At 36.2% G+C, this 18,360-nt stretch overlaps 1 protein-coding gene and 1 long non-coding RNA gene across 4 annotated transcripts; both read right to left on the reverse strand.

Annotated features, from left to right (window-relative positions):
* Nucleotides 1–429: 429 nt before the first annotated feature.
* LOC100258288 (exportin-T) lies at nucleotides 430–13,434 on the reverse strand. 3 transcript variants are annotated; one of them, XR_009466523.1, is made up of 15 exons: nucleotides 11,336–13,434; nucleotides 11,128–11,217; nucleotides 10,923–11,012; nucleotides 10,641–10,745; nucleotides 9,722–9,781; nucleotides 9,540–9,602; nucleotides 9,365–9,460; nucleotides 3,608–3,772; nucleotides 2,754–2,927; nucleotides 2,570–2,635; nucleotides 2,391–2,489; nucleotides 1,942–2,088; nucleotides 1,125–1,308; nucleotides 972–1,024; nucleotides 430–863 (listed from the first exon to the last, which is right to left on the reverse strand). XR_009466523.1 is itself a non-coding variant. In XM_059739418.1 (13 exons), exons 1-13 carry the CDS (start codon nucleotides 13,067–13,069, stop codon nucleotides 1,219–1,221), a joined length of 2,979 nt encoding a protein of 992 aa, XP_059595401.1. In that variant the 5' UTR covers nucleotides 13,070–13,434; the 3' UTR covers nucleotides 781–1,218. The 3 variants fall into 3 exon arrangements, 1 of the variants encoding a protein (XP_059595401.1); XR_009466522.1 differs by having other exon boundaries at nucleotides 10,917–11,012; XM_059739418.1 differs by having other exon boundaries at nucleotides 781–1,308.
* Nucleotides 13,435–16,088: 2,654 nt separating this feature from the next.
* LOC104880200 (uncharacterized) lies at nucleotides 16,089–16,811 on the reverse strand. The gene is made up of 3 exons (XR_786530.3): nucleotides 16,620–16,811; nucleotides 16,300–16,518; nucleotides 16,089–16,168 (listed from the first exon to the last, which is right to left on the reverse strand). It is a non-coding gene; the product is annotated as an uncharacterized LOC104880200 (long non-coding RNA).
* Between the last annotated feature and the right edge of the window lie 1,549 nt (nucleotides 16,812–18,360).

Genomic DNA, 18,360 nt, shown 5'->3' on the forward strand with positions numbered 1-18,360 from the left:
CTTAGTGGGCAAGGAAAGTTACAAAGTTCTCATCATGCTTTATGGACTTAGAACATAGGACTTAAGACTTAGGACTTAGAACAAAGGACTTAGGACTTCATCCCCAGATCAAAAAACAATGAAAAAGAAAATCTCTGCTCAGCTATTTTATTCTATAATGCAGTATGAAAGAGACCCAACAACTCAATTTGGTGTTTAATTTTGTGTCTGTGAAGGAAAATATAACATGGGTCGTCATTGAATTCTAAGGAAATCCAATGAAGGGGAGGGTGTATCAACTATAATGGAGAATATTTTCAAGGAATCTGAGATGCTTAGGGCTAAAAGTTACTTCTTCCATAGCAATATTTTGAAAGCGTAAGTCGGTATGATAATCAGGTGTAACTTGACCTAAACCAAAGAAGAAACTGGGGAGAAAAGGAGGCATGCTTGAAAGAATTACATGTGATATGGATCATTGATATGAAAAAACTGAAATCTTCACTTTGAATGCCATGTAAAAGGAGAACTCATTTCTATGGGAAAATCCATGCCCAAACTTTTTCTTACAGGTGATTTGGCAAACAGTGGCTCATTGATTTCCCCTTTTTTGGCATAATAAAAAAGAATAAACCGTACCCCCGCCTCTCCACGTACAGACCACATGAACAATAATCCACCACTCGTTTAGAAGGCTAGAAAATTGTTTGAATTTAGAGAGATGAAACAAAATGATAAGACAAGAAGCACAAAACTTTGGGGGGCAATAAGGTTATATAGACAACCACTCGTACTGGAAACTTGAACTAAATCTCAGCACCTCGAAACCAATGGATATCGCCAACTTTTTTATATTCAAAGAAACTGATTCCGGAAATTTACACCTGTTGAACCAAAGTCACAAAATGAATCAGTCCATGAATGGGACTTGAGCTATTCAGGAGGTAGGAATCTATCAAGTGAAGACCTAGTTAATTGGAATTTGTTCATACCTCACTATTCAGGGGGTAGCCACACAAATGTTATATACAGAAAGAAAAGAACCCTGCAATATTCACAAACATTACTACAGGACAAGAAATACTCTCTGGAGATATAAAAGCTTGATTATGAAGCGCACAAAAAATAAGCTATTAGGTGCCCACCTTTGACAACAAAAATGAAGTCCAACAACCGAGGACAATAGGATAGAACAAGAAGCATTTAGCAGCATAATCAGATTAGCATATCAGGAAAATGCTATCTGAAAACAAGGCTTCCATTCTGTTGGTGTCTCAAACTTTCAATGAGTGACTGGTAGAAAGATTTCAAAGCCTTTATATCACTACCCTGCAGACAGACAAATAGGGACACAGCAACGATCAGCAGTCAGCACCAAAAAGCTTGGGGAAAAAATAATTTGCTTAGAAGTTGTTGTTTCGATTCAAATGTTTTCTTATCATTAAAAGTTCATAAATTTGTGGGTAGGACCATTTTATCATAGAGAAACATATCCAGAGGAGAGGAGAGGGGAAAGGGAGGGGAAGGAATTAGACTCAGATCTCCACACAACCTTTATTGCATGGAGAGGAATCATTAACGAGAAAGGAAATACACAGGACTCCAATTAGAAACTTCAAATTTCATCCAAAACCGGGCAGAATTGGAATAGAAACAAAATTTAAAATTATAAGGACTTCTGCATTTGCACATTTTATTTTCTAAAATTGAGGCAAAATATGTCAGCAGACAATTCCCTTCTTTGATTTTCTTTCAATTCCCTAGTTTGTATTCCTTTCCTTTGAATTGCATGTTCTGAACAGTTCCAATGACAACAGTTTGCATGTTCCACACGTTGCTTGTTCATATCCATTTCCCTTGTTCGTATAACATTTAAGTGTCTGAAGGAAAATAGACTGTTTCTGTACTGGAACAACATTTAATCTTTGTTCTATATTAAAAGGCCAGAACTATTTCAGATACCTGCAATTTTTGACAATATTCCTCAGCCAAATCTTGAGGGCAATGTGCAGCAGGGAAACCTTTTGAAACAAAATGAATGAGAAACTCGTTACCAAATTTCTCATACATAATCTTCTGAGCCAGTACTATTTCTCCAAACAAAACAAGCTGCAACAGAGGAACAACCATTAATAAGCTACATAGCTAGCAGTAACACAATCGGAGGTGAGTTCTTCAACTAAAATCAATGAAGCGCACAATCTGCAGGCCAACCATTACTTATTTAATCAATGATATAACAAGCAAATCACAATAGTCAATTAATTACATCACCTCACTCCCTAGTAGGGTTATCTAGGGGATAGAAATATATCATGTTGTCTAGAATAAATACATGGCTAGAAATAAAATTGTTAGCACCACTACTAATTATAAAATTGGTTCAATTCCACTAAAATATATAAACTTACAGTATTAGCATCACGAAACTCGAAGGATCTGTCAAGCACACTGTACAAACAACAGTTTGTTGCAAAGACCTCAATTATGAAACTCTGGAAACCAGGTACCTAAAAACACTCTTCATATGTTAGTATGATGAACAGGAAAAAGTTAAGCAAGGGATTTGGGATTCTAGAGGATAGATTACCATTTCTTCACCATAAGATCTAGTGCACCAATCTTTAATTAGCCTAATAAAGATCTGTACGCAGGCCTGGGTAACATAAACAGAAGATATGTTAAATTCGGTTGATGACCATTCCAACATTCTTAGAAGGCAATTTATTGGTCACCCTCATAAGAAAACATAAACTAACAAATGTCATACAGACCTTTCTTACAAGAGTATCCTTGTGACCACAAGCGGTGCGCAATAGCAACTGCATCATTGGATCCAAGTAGCCCCTGCTTCTTGGGGAAAGGAAAACTGAAGACAGATCATGTGTCGCTATCACATGGAGAAATGTGTACAATGTCCGCTGAAGTTCTTGCAACTCACGGATTTCCTACAAGATAAAGTAGGTTGCCTTAACAAATAGAAACCCACAATCTTAGCTCTAGATTCAAAAAAAACATTTAAAATTGAAACTTGGCACATAGAGCATACAATTTAAAGTGGAATCCATTATATCGTTGTCATGCTCAGTGTTTAATAAGCAGGTTTAGGGTAAAGAATTCTAGAATACATAAGTAACTAGTTACCTTACCACCATTCTGCTAACCATAGCCAACCATACAAGTGATAGCATAAATATAAATATAGGAGAATAAAGTCAGGAGCACCAATGAGCAACCACCATTCTACCCAAAGGTTTATTAGCTCCAAGAAAAATTGACAATAAAAGTCCCTTGTTTGCATAAGGAGGAAAAAGGGAAAACACAAAATATGTCAATTAACATTTATCCACATATGACTCATATGAGCACATATATTGAACAATACTGCAATTAAATTTATGTGATCACAGGAGAACATATTGTGGAACATTCAAGCTTCATCTTTGATTATCATGCAATAAAAACATGTTAATGTGTAACAAGAAATGACAAGTGGCATCCAATTTCTATATTCATTTACCTAGGAAGAAAGATAAAAGGCCAGGAGCTTGCACAGAATTAGCATCCCAAGTACATGAGAGATGAAGATTAAGACCAGTTGTATTATGAAATTAACAAGTCTTGTTACCTCAGTACTGCTCCCAGGTCCTGATGGAAATGGATCCCTTGGGAGAATATTAAATATCCTACCAGCAACAGCAGGATATATTTCCTCCAATATGTCACGGACCAAGGTGTTGAATTTGCATATGAGCTGATTGATTAATACAAGGAAACCCACCAACTCTCTTGGCTGGAACAAGAACATGATATAAAATCAGAACATGGGGTCACAAATGAAATCAACAAGTGAACAAGTACCATAAAATATATGTTGAACTTAGAAACAGAAATAATACAACTCTGTAAAAATTCATGAAAATAATCCTTTAAATATTTAACTATTAAAGAAACATCCCACACAGAGCCTTTCTTGTTTGACAAAAATGCTTTTGTGAGAGATTAGAGGGAGAAATGGTAATAGCATATTTTTATGAAACAGGTTTGAGAATCAACTTGGACAAAAGCGAAATTTTGCTGGTTGGTAGAGTGGAGAATTTGGAGACTTTGGCTCTCGAGGCTGGCTGTAAAGTGGGCAGACTGTCTTCTTCTTATTTGGGGATTCCTTTGGGGGCAAACCACAAGTCTATGGCCGTTTGGGATGGGGTGGAAGAAAGATTTCGAAAACGGCTGGCCTTGTGGAAGAGGCAATTTATTTCCAAAGGAGGGAGAATCACTCTAATTCGTAGTACATTATCAAGTATGCCCATATACTTGATGTCTTTACTTCGAATGCCAAGAGCGGTTAGTCTAAGGTTGGAAAAATTCAAAGGGATTTCTTGTGGGGAGGGGGTGCTTTGGAGAAGAAGCCTCACCTAGTTAATTGGGATACCGTTTGTTTGGACAAAAGGAAGGGGGGCTTGGGAGTTAGACGTCTTTCTACCCTTAATAGGGCCTTTCTTTGCAAGTGGAATTGGCGTTTTGCGAATGAAAGGGAGAACTTTTGGAGGCATGTCATTAGTAGGAAGTTCGGGGAGGAAGAAGGGGGTTGGGTTTCTAGAGAAGTTAGGGAGAGTTATGGAGTAGGATTTTGGAAGGAAATAAGGAAGGAAGGTGCCCTTATGCAAAATAAAGTCGTTTTTTCAGTGGGGAATGGTAGAAGGGTAAAATTTTGGAAAGATAAATGGTGTGGGAACTACGCCTTCTGCAACTCCTTCCCCTCCTTGTATGCTTTTGCCTCCTCTAAGGAGCTTGGGTAGAGGAGTTTTGGGATTCTTCGGGAGAGGAAGGGGTTTGGAGTCCTAGATTCTCTAGGCCCTTCAATGATTGGGAGGTGGAGGAGGTGGAGAGGCTTCTTTTGACAATCCAGGGTGTAAGGCTTATTCCTCTTGTGGAAGATAGAATGTTGTGGAAAGTGACTTCGAATGGGATTTTTTCAGTTAAATCCCTCTATAATGATCTATCTTCAAGAAGAGCTGGTCTTTTCCCTCATGGTTTGATCTGGAGCCCTAGTCTGCCTTCCAAAGTGAGCTTTTTCGCTTGGGAGGCTTCTTGGGGTAAGGTGCTTACTATGGATCAGCTTAAAAAGAGGGGGTGGGCTCTCGCTAATAGATGTTTCCTGTGCTGTGAGGAAGAGGAGTCTATTGATCATATTATTATACATTGCTCCAGGGCAAGAGTTTTATGGGAGTTATTGTTCGCCCTTTTTGGAGTGTTTTGGGTCCTCCCATTTTCGGTTAGAGATACCCTTATTGAATGGAGGGGCTTTATGTTGGGCAAGAAGCGGAGAAAGGTGTGGAAGGCAGCCCCGTTGTGCCTTTTTTGGGCGGTTTGGATGGAAAGAAATAGGATTGCCTTCGATAATGAGGATTTTTCGGTTCATAGGTTGAAAAATTCTTTTGTTTGTAATCTTTGGTTGTGAACAAAGTCAATTGTAAATGAAGGTCCTCTTCCTTTACTTAGTTTTTTTTATTGGCTAGGCGCTAAATGAGGGATGGTTTTGTATCTTCTCTTCTTTTGTTTGTGCCTTAAGGTGCCTTTTGTATACTCTCTGTATGCTTTTGGGTTTTCCTCAAGGTGCCCTTTTCTAATATAATTCTGCTTTTGCCTATCAAAAAAAAAATGAAACAGGACCCTGTGCAATGAAATGCCTTTTGGTGCCTTCTTATATGTTGTGTATGTTTTTGTATGCCCTTTTGTAGGTGACTTTAATAAATTTGATCTTTTCCTATTGATAAAAAAAGGACCCTATGTAATGCAATGTAAAAAATCCTGATTTCATATTAAAGAAAACCCTTTTTGTTTTTTGTTTTTTTTACAGAAAAAACCCAAATTGAAACTGTACTAAATAAAAAATGACATGAAATATGCTGAAACTTTCCACCAGAAAGAATAAAGGAGATGAATTGTTCAATATCTAGACCATTTGCAGTCATCTTGATTTGTTCCACAGAGGTCTAAATCCTCAATTTCTATTCACAGTTGGAAGTTCCTTAACATGGCTGGATCTTCCTACCAGTTGAAAGACAAAAGGCTTAATGCTTTCCATTAGAATAACCAAATAAGCAATTTGAAAACTCAAAAATGATAAAGACTCCATTTGCTTCGAAGAAGACAAAAAGCAAACAGCACATATGAATCAGCATACAACCAAAGCCATTGCAACCATGGTTCAAAGTATTGGCCAAGTCTGGTACGACTCAGCCAAATCATATCTGCCTCGACTCCTCTTGCGCTGAGTCCAATACCCGATACCATCTTAGGCAAAGATTTGACCAGGAATCGGTTAAACTCAGTTGATTCAGTCAAGATACCGAGTTGACTCAGGCGAATCATCCGAGTTACCAAAAAAAATTTGAGTTAAACTCAAAACAAGCAAACTTTCTTCCAAATCACAGCAAAACAACACCCAAAACTGAGAAAGAAACACCAAAACAACAATCATAACTGAGAAATCTTTGAAAAATCAATGACTCTTCAAAAGGAAAAAAATTTCATGAGAATCACGACTTATGATTGAAGACTTGATGATTGAAGACCCGTGATGAAGAAGATAACCCCGATGAAGTCTTTGAAAATTTTTTTAGTCCACGTCATGATTGTCTTTGAGGTGAATGAGAGGAGGAGGTTGAGGGCTTTTCTTCGCTAACCTTACCACAAGGTGGACTACAACACCTTCATGGATCCCTCCTCCATTGGCGACGATCTTAGGTGTTGATCTCTCATGTCTCTACTTCATCTCCATAGTGTCACCGGCATCAGCATTGATGTCCGCATGGGTGTGGGTTGCAGAGGAAGGTCTCTGCTTTTTCTAGGGTTCTCCTCTCTATTCATGGGCGGGTTGGTGATGTTTGAGAATTGGGGATTTGAATGCAAGGCTAATGCATTATTTTATTGTTTTAAATGCCAATATCAACAATAAATTTATTGTTTTAAATGTCAATATCAATAATATAAATAACATGATATTATATGTTATTTTATTGTTTCAATTTTTAAATGCTAATGTGGTAAAAATCATCACATTTTATTTTATTTTTTAATTTGAGTTTGGTAATTAAAGAGTTTTTGTTTTCAATTTCAATATTAAAAATTTATTGAATAATTATAATTTTCATAATATTTTATTTTATTAATTTTTAAGTTTATTTAATTATATTCATTTGTTTTTAATAATTATTATAATATTTTATAATTTTATAATTTTTCAAATTTTTATTTATCTTATTTTGTGTATCATCCGATACCGAGCCGAGGCCGATATGCCTTAGGACCCTCCAAGTCGATGACTGAGACCGCGACTTTGAACCATTATTGCAACCCCTTGGAAATTATTCCAGTGGGGGGCACGAAGGACGTGAAAAGAGTCGTTGCTCTATTTGGATCTAAAGTAGGGAAACTTCCTATTTCTCTTCTAGGCTTACCCCTTGGAGCCCCTCATAAGTCGTGTGGAGTTCGAGACATAATAGAAGAGAGATTCAAGAGGAAATTGTCCGCTTAGAAGAAACAATACTTGTCCAAAAGTGGAAGACTTGTCCTTATTATGTGCACTCTTTCAAACCTCCCAATCTACTTTATGTTGCTTTTTGTGATTCCAAGGAAACTGAGAATCAGATTAGAAAGAATTCAAAGGGAATTTTTGTGGGGAGATATGGAGGAAAGAAGGAAGATCCACTTGGTAAGTTGGTCGACTATTTGTAAGGATAAGAAACATGGAGGGCTAGGTTTAAGGCACTTGGAGGGGCTCAATCAAGATTTGTTAAGCAAATGGCTGTTGAGAATTTCCCTTGAGAGGGAGAGCTTTTGGAGAAAAGTCATTAGTAGAAAATTTGGGGAGGTGGAGGGGTTGGACCATTAGAGAGTTGAGGGATTCTTTTAGGTTGAGCCTTTGGAAAGATGTTAGAAAAGGGTGGGAAGAATTCATTCTTAGAACTAGTATCCGTATTGGAAATGGTAGACACACAAGTTTTTGGTGGGAAAATTGGGTCGGGGATTCTAAGTTGAAGGATGTTTTTCCTTCTCTATTCAAGATTGCAACCCACAAATATGCTACAATGGCAGACCTATCAGGGAGGGATGGGGATGGAGGCAGTTGTTAGGAGCTGCATTTTAGAAGATCTTTCCAAAATTGGGAATTGGAGGAGGTGACTCGTTTTTTAGAACACATTTATGCTCTAAAGGTTCAAGAAGGGGAGGATTCTCTAGTTTGGAAGAATGATGAGAGGGGAAAGTTTAGTTTCAAATCATATTATAAGTTGTTAAGGGCTGAAAACAATGTTTTATTCTCTACCAAAGAGATCTAGGGTCCATGTGCTCCTCTTAGAAGTCGTTTTTTTGCTTGGGAAGTGGTTTGGGGAAAAATCTTAATAGTAGACACGTTAATGAAGAGGGGATGGTCCATGGCCATTAAGTGCAGCCTTTGTAAAGAGAATGAAGAATCGATTGACCACATTTTGATTCATTGCGATAAGACAAGGAAGCTTTGGACTGCACTGTTAAGTTCTTTCGGACTGGTATGGGTGTTCCGGATTCAATGAGAAATCTTCTTCTAGAATGGAAAGTTAAGGAGCTAAGGAAGAAGATAAGAGTAGTGTGGAGATTGGCTCTGATTTGTCTTTTTTGGTATATTTGGGGAGAACGAAATCAAAGGACTTTCCAAGAGGAAGAGATGTTTGACCAAGTCTGAGGAAACTCTTTATCCATTCACTATTAGAGTGGTCTTAGCAGTTTTTGGGGTTAGACAATGCTTTTTAAAAATAAAAAAAAAATTGAGGTGTCTTTAATGGAGACTAGTCTACACTATTCTAGGTCTTTTCTCTCTTTTTTGCAGTCTGGTTGGGCTTTTGGTTGTATACTGCCTCTATACATAGGGTGCGCCCCCTGTTTTTAGGCGTTTATTAATTCAATTTGCCTTTGTCTATCAAAAAATGATTGCAACCCAAGTTTCTCAATCCTGTACCATACATTTTACATCTTTTTTCTCTTTAATTCTATTTCTTGAATTTATAAAGATTCTAATTGACCTTTCTCCATTTACTGAAAATCTTGACCTTTTTTTATATTTTTTTCTAAACTTTTGTATCACCTTTTTTAACATATATTAACTTTTTTCATTAGCTTCCTTTTTTTTGTAGAACTTTATGGTTCTTTTTTGTTTTCTTTTATATATATATATATAGTAAACTTTGAATTGATACCATGATTCTGTATGTACATTTTGAATCTTAAAAATGATGTTGGAATATGATGAAACCCCTTAAAAGTCCTAACCAAATACTTATTATAATCATCTTGATCCAAAATAAGAAAAGGATTCAAAAATTAATTCTAACAGAATGTTTTGCACCTCACTTTCTGCGAGCAATTGTTCCAATGCCTTAGGGAGGTAAGGAAATACAGATGCTCCTAATGTGTCCACCATTCGGTGAATAAATGATGTAACCTGGAGATTACAGAAGCTAGCATTAGTGAATAGTGTGGTCAATACAATATAAAAAAAGGTATTCCCAAATCCAACATACCTTAGTCCGCAGAGGCTCTATTTTTGGAAATACAACAAGAATTTGGAGAAGGACATCCAATGTCTGAATTAAAAAAGAAAAGAAAAATGAACACTGGAGAAAATATGAAATAACGATATGGTTTCACAAATTCAAACATGCAGTTCAAGAAACATAACCAAAACAGGGCCTTGATTTACAACCTGCTTAAACATGAGACCAATAGCAGGGCGACTAGCAGTTACAAGACGCTCACTGAAGCCCTGGATTATATATAGACATTGTGAGGATAAACATGAAGAATATATATTAAAAAATAAAATAAAAATACTCTAGATAACAAATTAAAGACATGATGTTGATTGATAAAAAAATCTGCTGGGCATTTTTTTTTTTTTTTTTTTTTATAGGAAACGACAAAGGAATATATTGATAAAAAGAAGGTACAAATAGAAGGATGAGGAATCCTCCCAACAAAGAGAAACAAGACTACAAGTTATCAAATATAAGAAAGTACAAAAAGAGAAAAGTAGACACTCTAATTACACGCTGCTAACCAATCAAGTTGTAATATGTTAAGAGGAATCCCCTTAAAAACCTTAGAACAAAAAGCCCAAAAAGAAGTAAGAAAACAAATAGAATCCCAAAGATACTCAGAATTCCTTGCTTTGTCCTAAAAAATCCTTGCATTTCTTTCCCGCCACACCACCCACATTAACGCGATGCACGCGTTTTTCCATAAACCAATCCCTCTCTTGGAAGATCCAAAACCATTAAAATTACTAGATAACATGTCAGAGATGCTCCTTGGGCATTTTTACAATATGACTACGTGGAGAAGATAAAGCAAAGCATAATAAAACATGAACTATGCTAATACATTAGAAGAGAAAGTTCAAAACAGTTTGGTGCCTGAGATATTTATAACACAATAGTGATAAAATAACATTTTCTCTTTTTCTGAACTTAGGTAACTCGTAAACTGTTTTTTTAGAAATTCAGAAGACAAAAAAGCAATGGGAAAATAGAAGAACAAACTCCTCAAGGCAGACAGGAAAACTGTACTACCAAGTAGATTCTCCAAATGCTATATCATTAGAAGGCCAAAAAATGGATACTAACCTTGCTTAAAGCATTAATTGCCATGATTATTTGCTGGATGTTTGCAATTTTTGCAACAGGGTCCTCTGCATTCTGTACTTTGGCATTTATGAGCAATACCTCAACCTGAATGAGAGCAGCAGTTCTTCAGATTGCATAGATTATATATTTCATTAGTTATGTATTCAGGTACCAAACTGATATTTACATAAGCAAAATAAAAGTGGGCAGGGATGGGGGACAGGGGATTCCTAATGGTAAGTAAACAAGTGCAGATTCCATGACAGCCAACTCAACCTTAACCTGTTGACAAAGAGGAGTTAGCAATGAAGATAGGTACTCGGATTGCTTCTCTGGTGGTACATCTTCCATTCCAATTAATAAGCCAATAGCCTGTCAAGCATCATAGTCAAAATCGGAATAAAGCAGATTAAGCTTCAGCCCAAAGGGCACAACATTCCTTCTACCTCAGATGTATGAAGAACAGTGCACAAGACTGAGTGATTACCTCAAAAATGTGACTACCGTCCTCGGATCCAGAAAGCTCTTTTGACATGCTGTTCATTCTCGTAAATTGAGCAACTGTATCCTGCAGATTCTGAAAAATTCATAAAAAAATGCTTCAGACAGTGAGAGAAAAGAATGAAAATGATTGGAATTCTATTGCAAAAGGTATATACAAACATACAATGGGAACATGAAACATATCCCAATACCTGCAAAATATTTTCTATGAAAGGGACAAGCTTTGCTTTCAGTGATTTCACAACCCTCATAAAAAGATAACTTGCCCTTCGACTCACATTGATGTTTGGATGGTGTATACCTCTTTCATCAAGAAAGGCAGCAAGAACCAAATGTAGATATTGGTCGTTCACCTGAACAAACTTCATATATCTTGTTACTGTCTCCAAATACACAAGTGCAACCAGCCTATTGGAATGGCAAGCAAAGGTTGTTGATAAAAGCATCAGCACCAATTGCCCCAGGGGTCCATTTCCAACTTTCATCACCTCATCATTTATTGATTCTCCAAAAGCATAGAAAAGGGAAAGTGCAGCTTCTACCTCTTCTACATTTCTATCAGATGAAGATGCAACAGCATTCCCTAACGAATTTCTGATGAACATCTGTGTGACATCCGGTGCCACACGACCAACACTACGGAGTAACACAAAGAAATCCTTCCGAAACTCCACCATCCTACCTTCCTCTTCTCTCCCAATTTTATCAAACACATCAAGATTATTACGATAAATAGGATCATAGCAAATCTGTGTGCGTATTACTTCCAATATCTGGCCCACATGAAGCAGCTGTTTCTCCGTCAGAGGTGAAAGGCTCTTCATAGTGGCCACAAAACCCAAAAGAAACTGAACGATACTGAATGCATTGTCAACCTCACAGTTCTGTGTTACAAAAAAAACTGATGGTAAAACTTCATCCAAAAGCTCCATTGAGGTCTGCTTAAGATCCTCAGAATTCAACTTCTTGGAACATTCTAGAAGTTCTGTGGCATACCCAGTGAGTAATGAGGCTATTTTTGAAGCCAATTCAGAATCACTATCCTCGGCCACCAACCCAAAAACCCGACTAATCTTAAGGTTCTGCAAAAGTGAGAGCTTGGCTTGCAGATCCATCCGCTTAGAGACTACCGCCAAAACACACCCAGCAGCAGAACCTCGAAGTTGTTCCGGTAATCCCTTGACCAAAATCAACTCAAACAATAATGGGATAAAGGCATCATTCACAATTAACCCAATATCAATCCAAGAAATATATCTTCTCATTGAGTCCAACACACTAGAACAGAGATCCGGATCAGAATTTCTGTACAAAGATACAATGTTGTACCAAGCTCTCACTATCTGAGCCACACATTGTTGCCTCATGGCATCCTTTACCCGCGTTGCAACCACAAGTTCATCCTGAGTTCGAGTGTAGTCCAAACTAATCAATTCATCGTCTAAGGCATTCAAAATCCGACAAAACATGTCGATCACTGGGGCGCCTTTACCCAAATGAGGAAGATAATCAACAAAAACCGAAGACCAAATCAATGGATATTCAAAATAAATCAAAGTTACTAAAACTTGAGCAAGCTTATTCTTTATGAATGGCGGACCTTCTAAAACCCTAACAGAGCTCTCATCATCCACACCCTCTAAACGCTCGAAACACGCCATGGAAAACACGGATTTCCTCACAAAACCCTTCTCGTCCAAACTCATCGAAGAGTAGCGCACACGAATCACATCATGTAAACACTGCAAGCACCAGAACTGCACCTGAACGAGCTTCGAAAAACACAAGCGCTCAACGCATATACTACATATCAAAGGCGACTCCTTTATCTTATCAATAAACCCCACTGCTTGCAGTTTCAGCGCCGATTCAACTCTCCCGGATTCATCAAAGCTTATCAGAATCGCCTTTTCGAGATCCTCCATAGTTCGAAACGATTTGCCCCTATTTTCTCACACTTTCTCGCCCATAGAATCTCGGAAAAAACAAAAGTTCAAATCTTTTTCCACGAATTGAACTGAACGGAGAGATTAATTGCGATTTTCAGAGAGATCTGCGAGAACTGACCTCCGAATCACAGAGAAGAAGAACGACGACAGGCTCGATCGTCAATGTGAAGTGTGGGAAACTAGGGTTTTGGGAGTGTGTTTTGTGTTGAGAAAACAAACCCTAGAACCGGTTTGTTTTGTTTTTATAGTTTTTTGTTTTGTGGAAACAAAAGTGGGTGTTTTTCGGCAACAGATGGTGTGGAAGAGGAAGGAGAGACCTCGGTAATGGTTATCTGCACTCGGTTCCAAGATAGCAATCTGTGGACCCTACTAATGGACGGAGGCAAGTGGCGGAGGATGAGATTCACCCAATAATTACAAGCCACGTGGTGTGCTTGATCTTGTTTTTTAAAAATCTTAACACCTGATCGACATTGGGAAACCCAAAATGACTATAACGCCTCCCACTCAGTTGAAATTTTAAGAATTAAGTACAAGGGTGTTTTCGTAAACTGACAATGAGTTGCCTGGCCCTCAATCAATATAGTAGGATTGGGGCCGTTACGCCCATAATGGAATTCAGCCCAAATGAAGTTGAATCGGGCCGAATATTTCGGGATATTAACCCATTATCCACCTACTAAAAGCGCATGCATCAGCGAATTTGAAACGTAGACTATTAGTCAGCGCCCATGACGGTTAACGTAACATTTTTAAAATAATATTTTAAGTACATTTTATTTTTTAGAAAATTCCTTTTTTTTAATTTAAAAATTTTAAACAACATTTTATTGTGACCATTTGCTTTTTAATTAATAAATAATTAAATTATTTAAAATCATATTTTAATGTAAAATCTTTCAAATTTTGATAATTTAATATCAACGTTGTTATTAAACTATGTTTGGTTCCAAAAAATTTGATAGAAAGAAAATAAAGAAAAAAAATGGTAAAAAATTAAATAAAGTTTATAAAATTGTTTTATGTTTTATTGTGCATGAAATAGGTTAAAGGAAAAAACTATGTTAGTCAAGAATGTATTTTTTGCAAATTTTTTTCATTTTTATTTACCTTAAGTTTGGTTTTTGGAAGTTTTGAGGGAAAGAAAATATATAAAAAATAAATTTAAACTTAATAAATTATTTTTAAATGCTTCTTTAAACTCATTTAACTTATTTTTATTGTTTTATATAAAAATTAAATAATTTTGAAAATATATTAGTTTTTAATTAATTTTAATTATATTTTACTTTCTTTTAAATTTTTATGGTAAGTTAAACATAAGAAAAATATTTTTTAATATTTTGAAGAAAAATATTAAAAAATAAATTTTCATGTTTGGTTTCCTTATGAAAAATATTAAAAAATTAAATACAATTAAAATTAGTTAGAAATTTGTATATTTTAAATTATTTAATATTTACATAAAAAAAAAAAGTGAAATAGGCTTAAATAATATAAAAATATTTTATTAACTTTAAAAAAAAATTATTCGTCTTTTACTTATATTTTTCCTTTTTATTTTATTTTCCTTCCATATTTCTTCATATTTTCAAGTAATTAAATATAATTTAAAGGAAAAGTGTCCATAAAAGAAATAAAAAAAATAGAGAAAAAAAAAAAGAAAAGTAAAAGATAAATTTTATATACTTCTTTAAATTCATTTAACTTTTCTAAATATCTTATTATAAATCAAATATGAAAAAAATCATTTTTTTAATATTTTTTTCTTTTTTCTTTATATTTCCCATGAAACCAAAGTTTGGTTAATCTCGGTTTTGATGATAACAAAACAATATTTATAACTAATGATTATATTTTAAGTATAATTAGGCAAGACGATTTCTAAAGTGACAATTATAAAGACAAATCAAGTCAATGAGAAATCATGAAGAAGAAGATTACCTCAAAGAGAAGTGTTTTTCAAGGCCCAAACTTCATAAGATCTCTTTGTAAGATTGTTGGTGTACTACGATTTTCATGCATTACATTATTTACTTATGCACCAAAATCATCAAAGAGTTATTTTGTTTTAAATTTTTTAAAATTTGATGATTTCATGTTTTCAACTAAAACATTATGTCAAATGTTTTTCAAATTTACTTAAAATGTTTTAAGTTAAAAAAAAAAAAAAAAAGTTGATTGTTCAACCAAAAACGGCTTAACCGGTTGAACCGGATGAGCAATCGATCGACCCTCAACTCAACCGGTCTAGGAGCAGGTCGACCCCTAGTTCAACCAGTCAATTGTGTGAATAGTAATCGATCGACCCCTAGTTCAACCGATCGAGGGGTACAAAAAACATTCTCTCTCTTCCAGAATGGTTGTTCAATCGGGTGAAGAACTGATCGACCCTCACCTCAACCAGTTAAGGTTCGGTCAAGGTCTAACAATCACCTGTCGAGGATTGAATGTTAACGGCTAGTCAGCCGGTCGAACCCCCAATGACTAGTTTGACTTCTTTTTTTTCTATAAAAAGGCTTCAATCTTCATTGTTTCATAAACTTAACCTTCCCAAACCTTTCTTGAATATATCTGAGACTTGGAAGAATGTTTTTTAGTACACCATTGTTCTAAAACTTGCATATCTTTGGTGTACCATTCAATCTTAATTTTTTTGTATCATTTGAGCATAAAGTTTTGTACTAGAATTTTGTAAAATTATTTGTATATCTTTGAGAGTAAGAATATAAGTGTGAAGTATCACTTAGGGATAGGAATGGCAACGGGCGGGTTTGGGACGGGTCACCCCTATCCCATTCCCGTCCCAAAATATTTAGTTATTTCTCAACTCGTCCCAAAGCCAGGGGAGGGCGGGGCGGGGCGGGGCATTCCCATCCCCGTTATAGAGTTAAAATTAAAATCCCATCCCCGGCCCGTCCCGACCCAGGTATGTGTTGTCGGGGCGGGGCGGGGCGGGGCGGGTCGGGGCTTGGCTGGGCTGGGCTGGGTTGGGTTGGGCTGAACCTTGGAAAGAAAGCACTACTAATGCTTTGAGTTAGATTAACCACAGTTGAATCTTCATTTACATTGCTGCTGGAATGTATTAAGAAAGTAAAAATTACATCAAAGTTGAAGTTTGTTTGCATAGTCTTCAACACACAATAAGTGTTGATGAGTAGAAAGATAAACAAATCATAACATATCAATCAAAGCAAGTAACCCACTTGGACTGAAGTTCGTTGGCTTTTGATTCACAAAATGGAGCCCTGACTGCATACAAGGCACAGGGCCGATTGTAGCAATACTTAATGCCAAGCTTCCTTGTCTTTGATGACCACCCAACAAAAACCAAATATTGAGAGAAGCCTTCAGCCAATGGAGCCCATATAACTTGTCCTATACTCAAGGATTTGCTAATTCCTTCAACAGCATGCACCTCGCCACTGTATATCACAAGGAAGTTAAAATTAAACATCTAATCCAAAACCTAAGCCTCTCTGTCCTATCATAGCATTATCATGAGCAGAAACTAGTATATTTGGACCTCTCAATATTGATGACAAAAAGTGCAGGCTGCCTTTTCCCAGCATAAGTTTCCCCCCAATGCTCCTCTCATTCTCCTAGACCTTTCCAGCTGCCAGACTCCTTGTCTGCAGAATCTCCTTTCTTATAGCCCAAACCACCAAATGTGGGCTTGGAGGGAGATGGCTCTTCAGCAACATAAGCAATTAGAGTTTCATCACAGCATTGGCTTGCAAGATGTCCAGACTCTTTACAGTTCCAACAAATGGTTGTTGAATTACACTCATCAGCTATGTGGCTACAAAGGAGAACATATTAAATCAGGTTTTTGCCAGAAATCAATTTGGTGGGTGAATCAGGGTTTAAACTATCCTGAGGAACCACCATACATGATACATCAACCAAGTATTGACATACTCCTACAAAAGGTATATGAACCAATAAAAAATTGTCATTGGACAACTAATGCTTATTTTCAAACACTACCATCACAACTTAAAGATCAGAAGATTCACTTAGTCTCCTGCAAGTATTCTCACCAATGAATGAACAATGCAGGTTTGTGGTCCCCCATGTACAAATGAAAAGGTAGGCCCAACAATGATTGACCTCAGAAGAACAATATGAAGTATCTCTACTTTAGTATGTGAGAAATAGGTGGATGAAAAACTATGAATATCTAAGAGAGCTTTCAATGCAAGTTATACGTACCAGAAGAGCCTTGTTCAGAGGTCCTGCATATAAACAAGAGGAATTCATTGTTACAACCTTGAACAATCATAATAAACATGAAGAGAAACAGCAGACTTACATCAGCAAAATGCATAGATAATTTGGTAATAAACTAATCAGTTTTACAAACCCAAAACTTACAACCTATGGTAGGATTACAAATTCCCCAGTTCAGAAGAACAATAGTTGGCACACATCTACACAGAATTCTTTATAGTCTCTAAGACTGCAATCTAAGTGAAGTTACTTGTAATAGGGTGGTAATCAGGCAGATAGGTAGATCCAACTAAGGATAAAAATACAAGCCAACACTGAAAAGTAGGCTTAATTTATATAGCATATTGAGAAGGTTCTATCCAGGTTTTTAGTTTGATGAACCAATCAAGTAAAAAAGCAATCTCAGCGCAACAAATTCTATAACCCAACAAGATACACAAGAAACATGCAATTATAAGATATATAATAAAGAATTGGCCTGTCCTTTTTATCCATAAACAGTGGGGCTATGTGCTGAAATTCTTGACTGAAATAAAGGGCTACATGGGATAAATCGAAGGTGTGATGCAAAAGACAACATTCTATTCAAACAAAAAGGGATTCGATATACTTTTTGGTCTTAATAATCATGATGAAAAGAGTGACAGGAGAAGTAACTGGTGACCTAGACATTTCACCAGTTCAAGCAGGTTATAGGATTATTACTCAGATAATTTATTTTTTGGTTTTGAGAAAATGAATAGCCGGATAAACTCAAAAAAATGAGCCAGTTCGTGTGTGTTTATATATCACTAATATACATATTTACACACACAGATCTTTAGTAAGATTTTAGCATTTTGTCTCTAACACAGAAACCCAATAGCCCACTTTGCAGGATCAAGGAAAAACATGGACTCTTGATTCTTTCCCTGAGAACTGTCTATTAGTTTATCCCGGTATTTTGGCATATTTTTAATATTATAATCAATAAATTTTGAAAAAAAAAATTATTTATCATGTCATGGCCTGATAATGTGAGCTTGCATTTTTCA

Source organism: Vitis vinifera, chromosome 9 (assembly GCF_030704535.1).
Source record: "Vitis vinifera cultivar Pinot Noir 40024 chromosome 9, ASM3070453v1".
NCBI classification, from domain to species: Eukaryota; Viridiplantae; Streptophyta; class Magnoliopsida; order Vitales; family Vitaceae; genus Vitis; species Vitis vinifera.

What these genes read in the sequence shown, in the direction of transcription:
- LOC100258288 (XM_059739418.1), bottom strand. Translation starts at nt 13,069, where the DNA reads ATGGAGGATCTCGAAAAGGCGATTCTGATAAGCTTTGATGAATCCGGG. An exon ending in ACGGTAGTCACATTTTTGAG is followed by an intron (nt 11,013 to 11,127) that starts GTAATCACTCAG and finishes GATGCTTGACAG; the next exon opens with GCTATTGGCTTATTAATTGG. An exon ending in CAATTAATGCTTTAAGCAAG is followed by an intron (nt 9,782 to 10,640) that starts GTTAGTATCCAT and finishes TATATAATCCAG; the next exon opens with GGCTTCAGTGAGCGTCTTGT.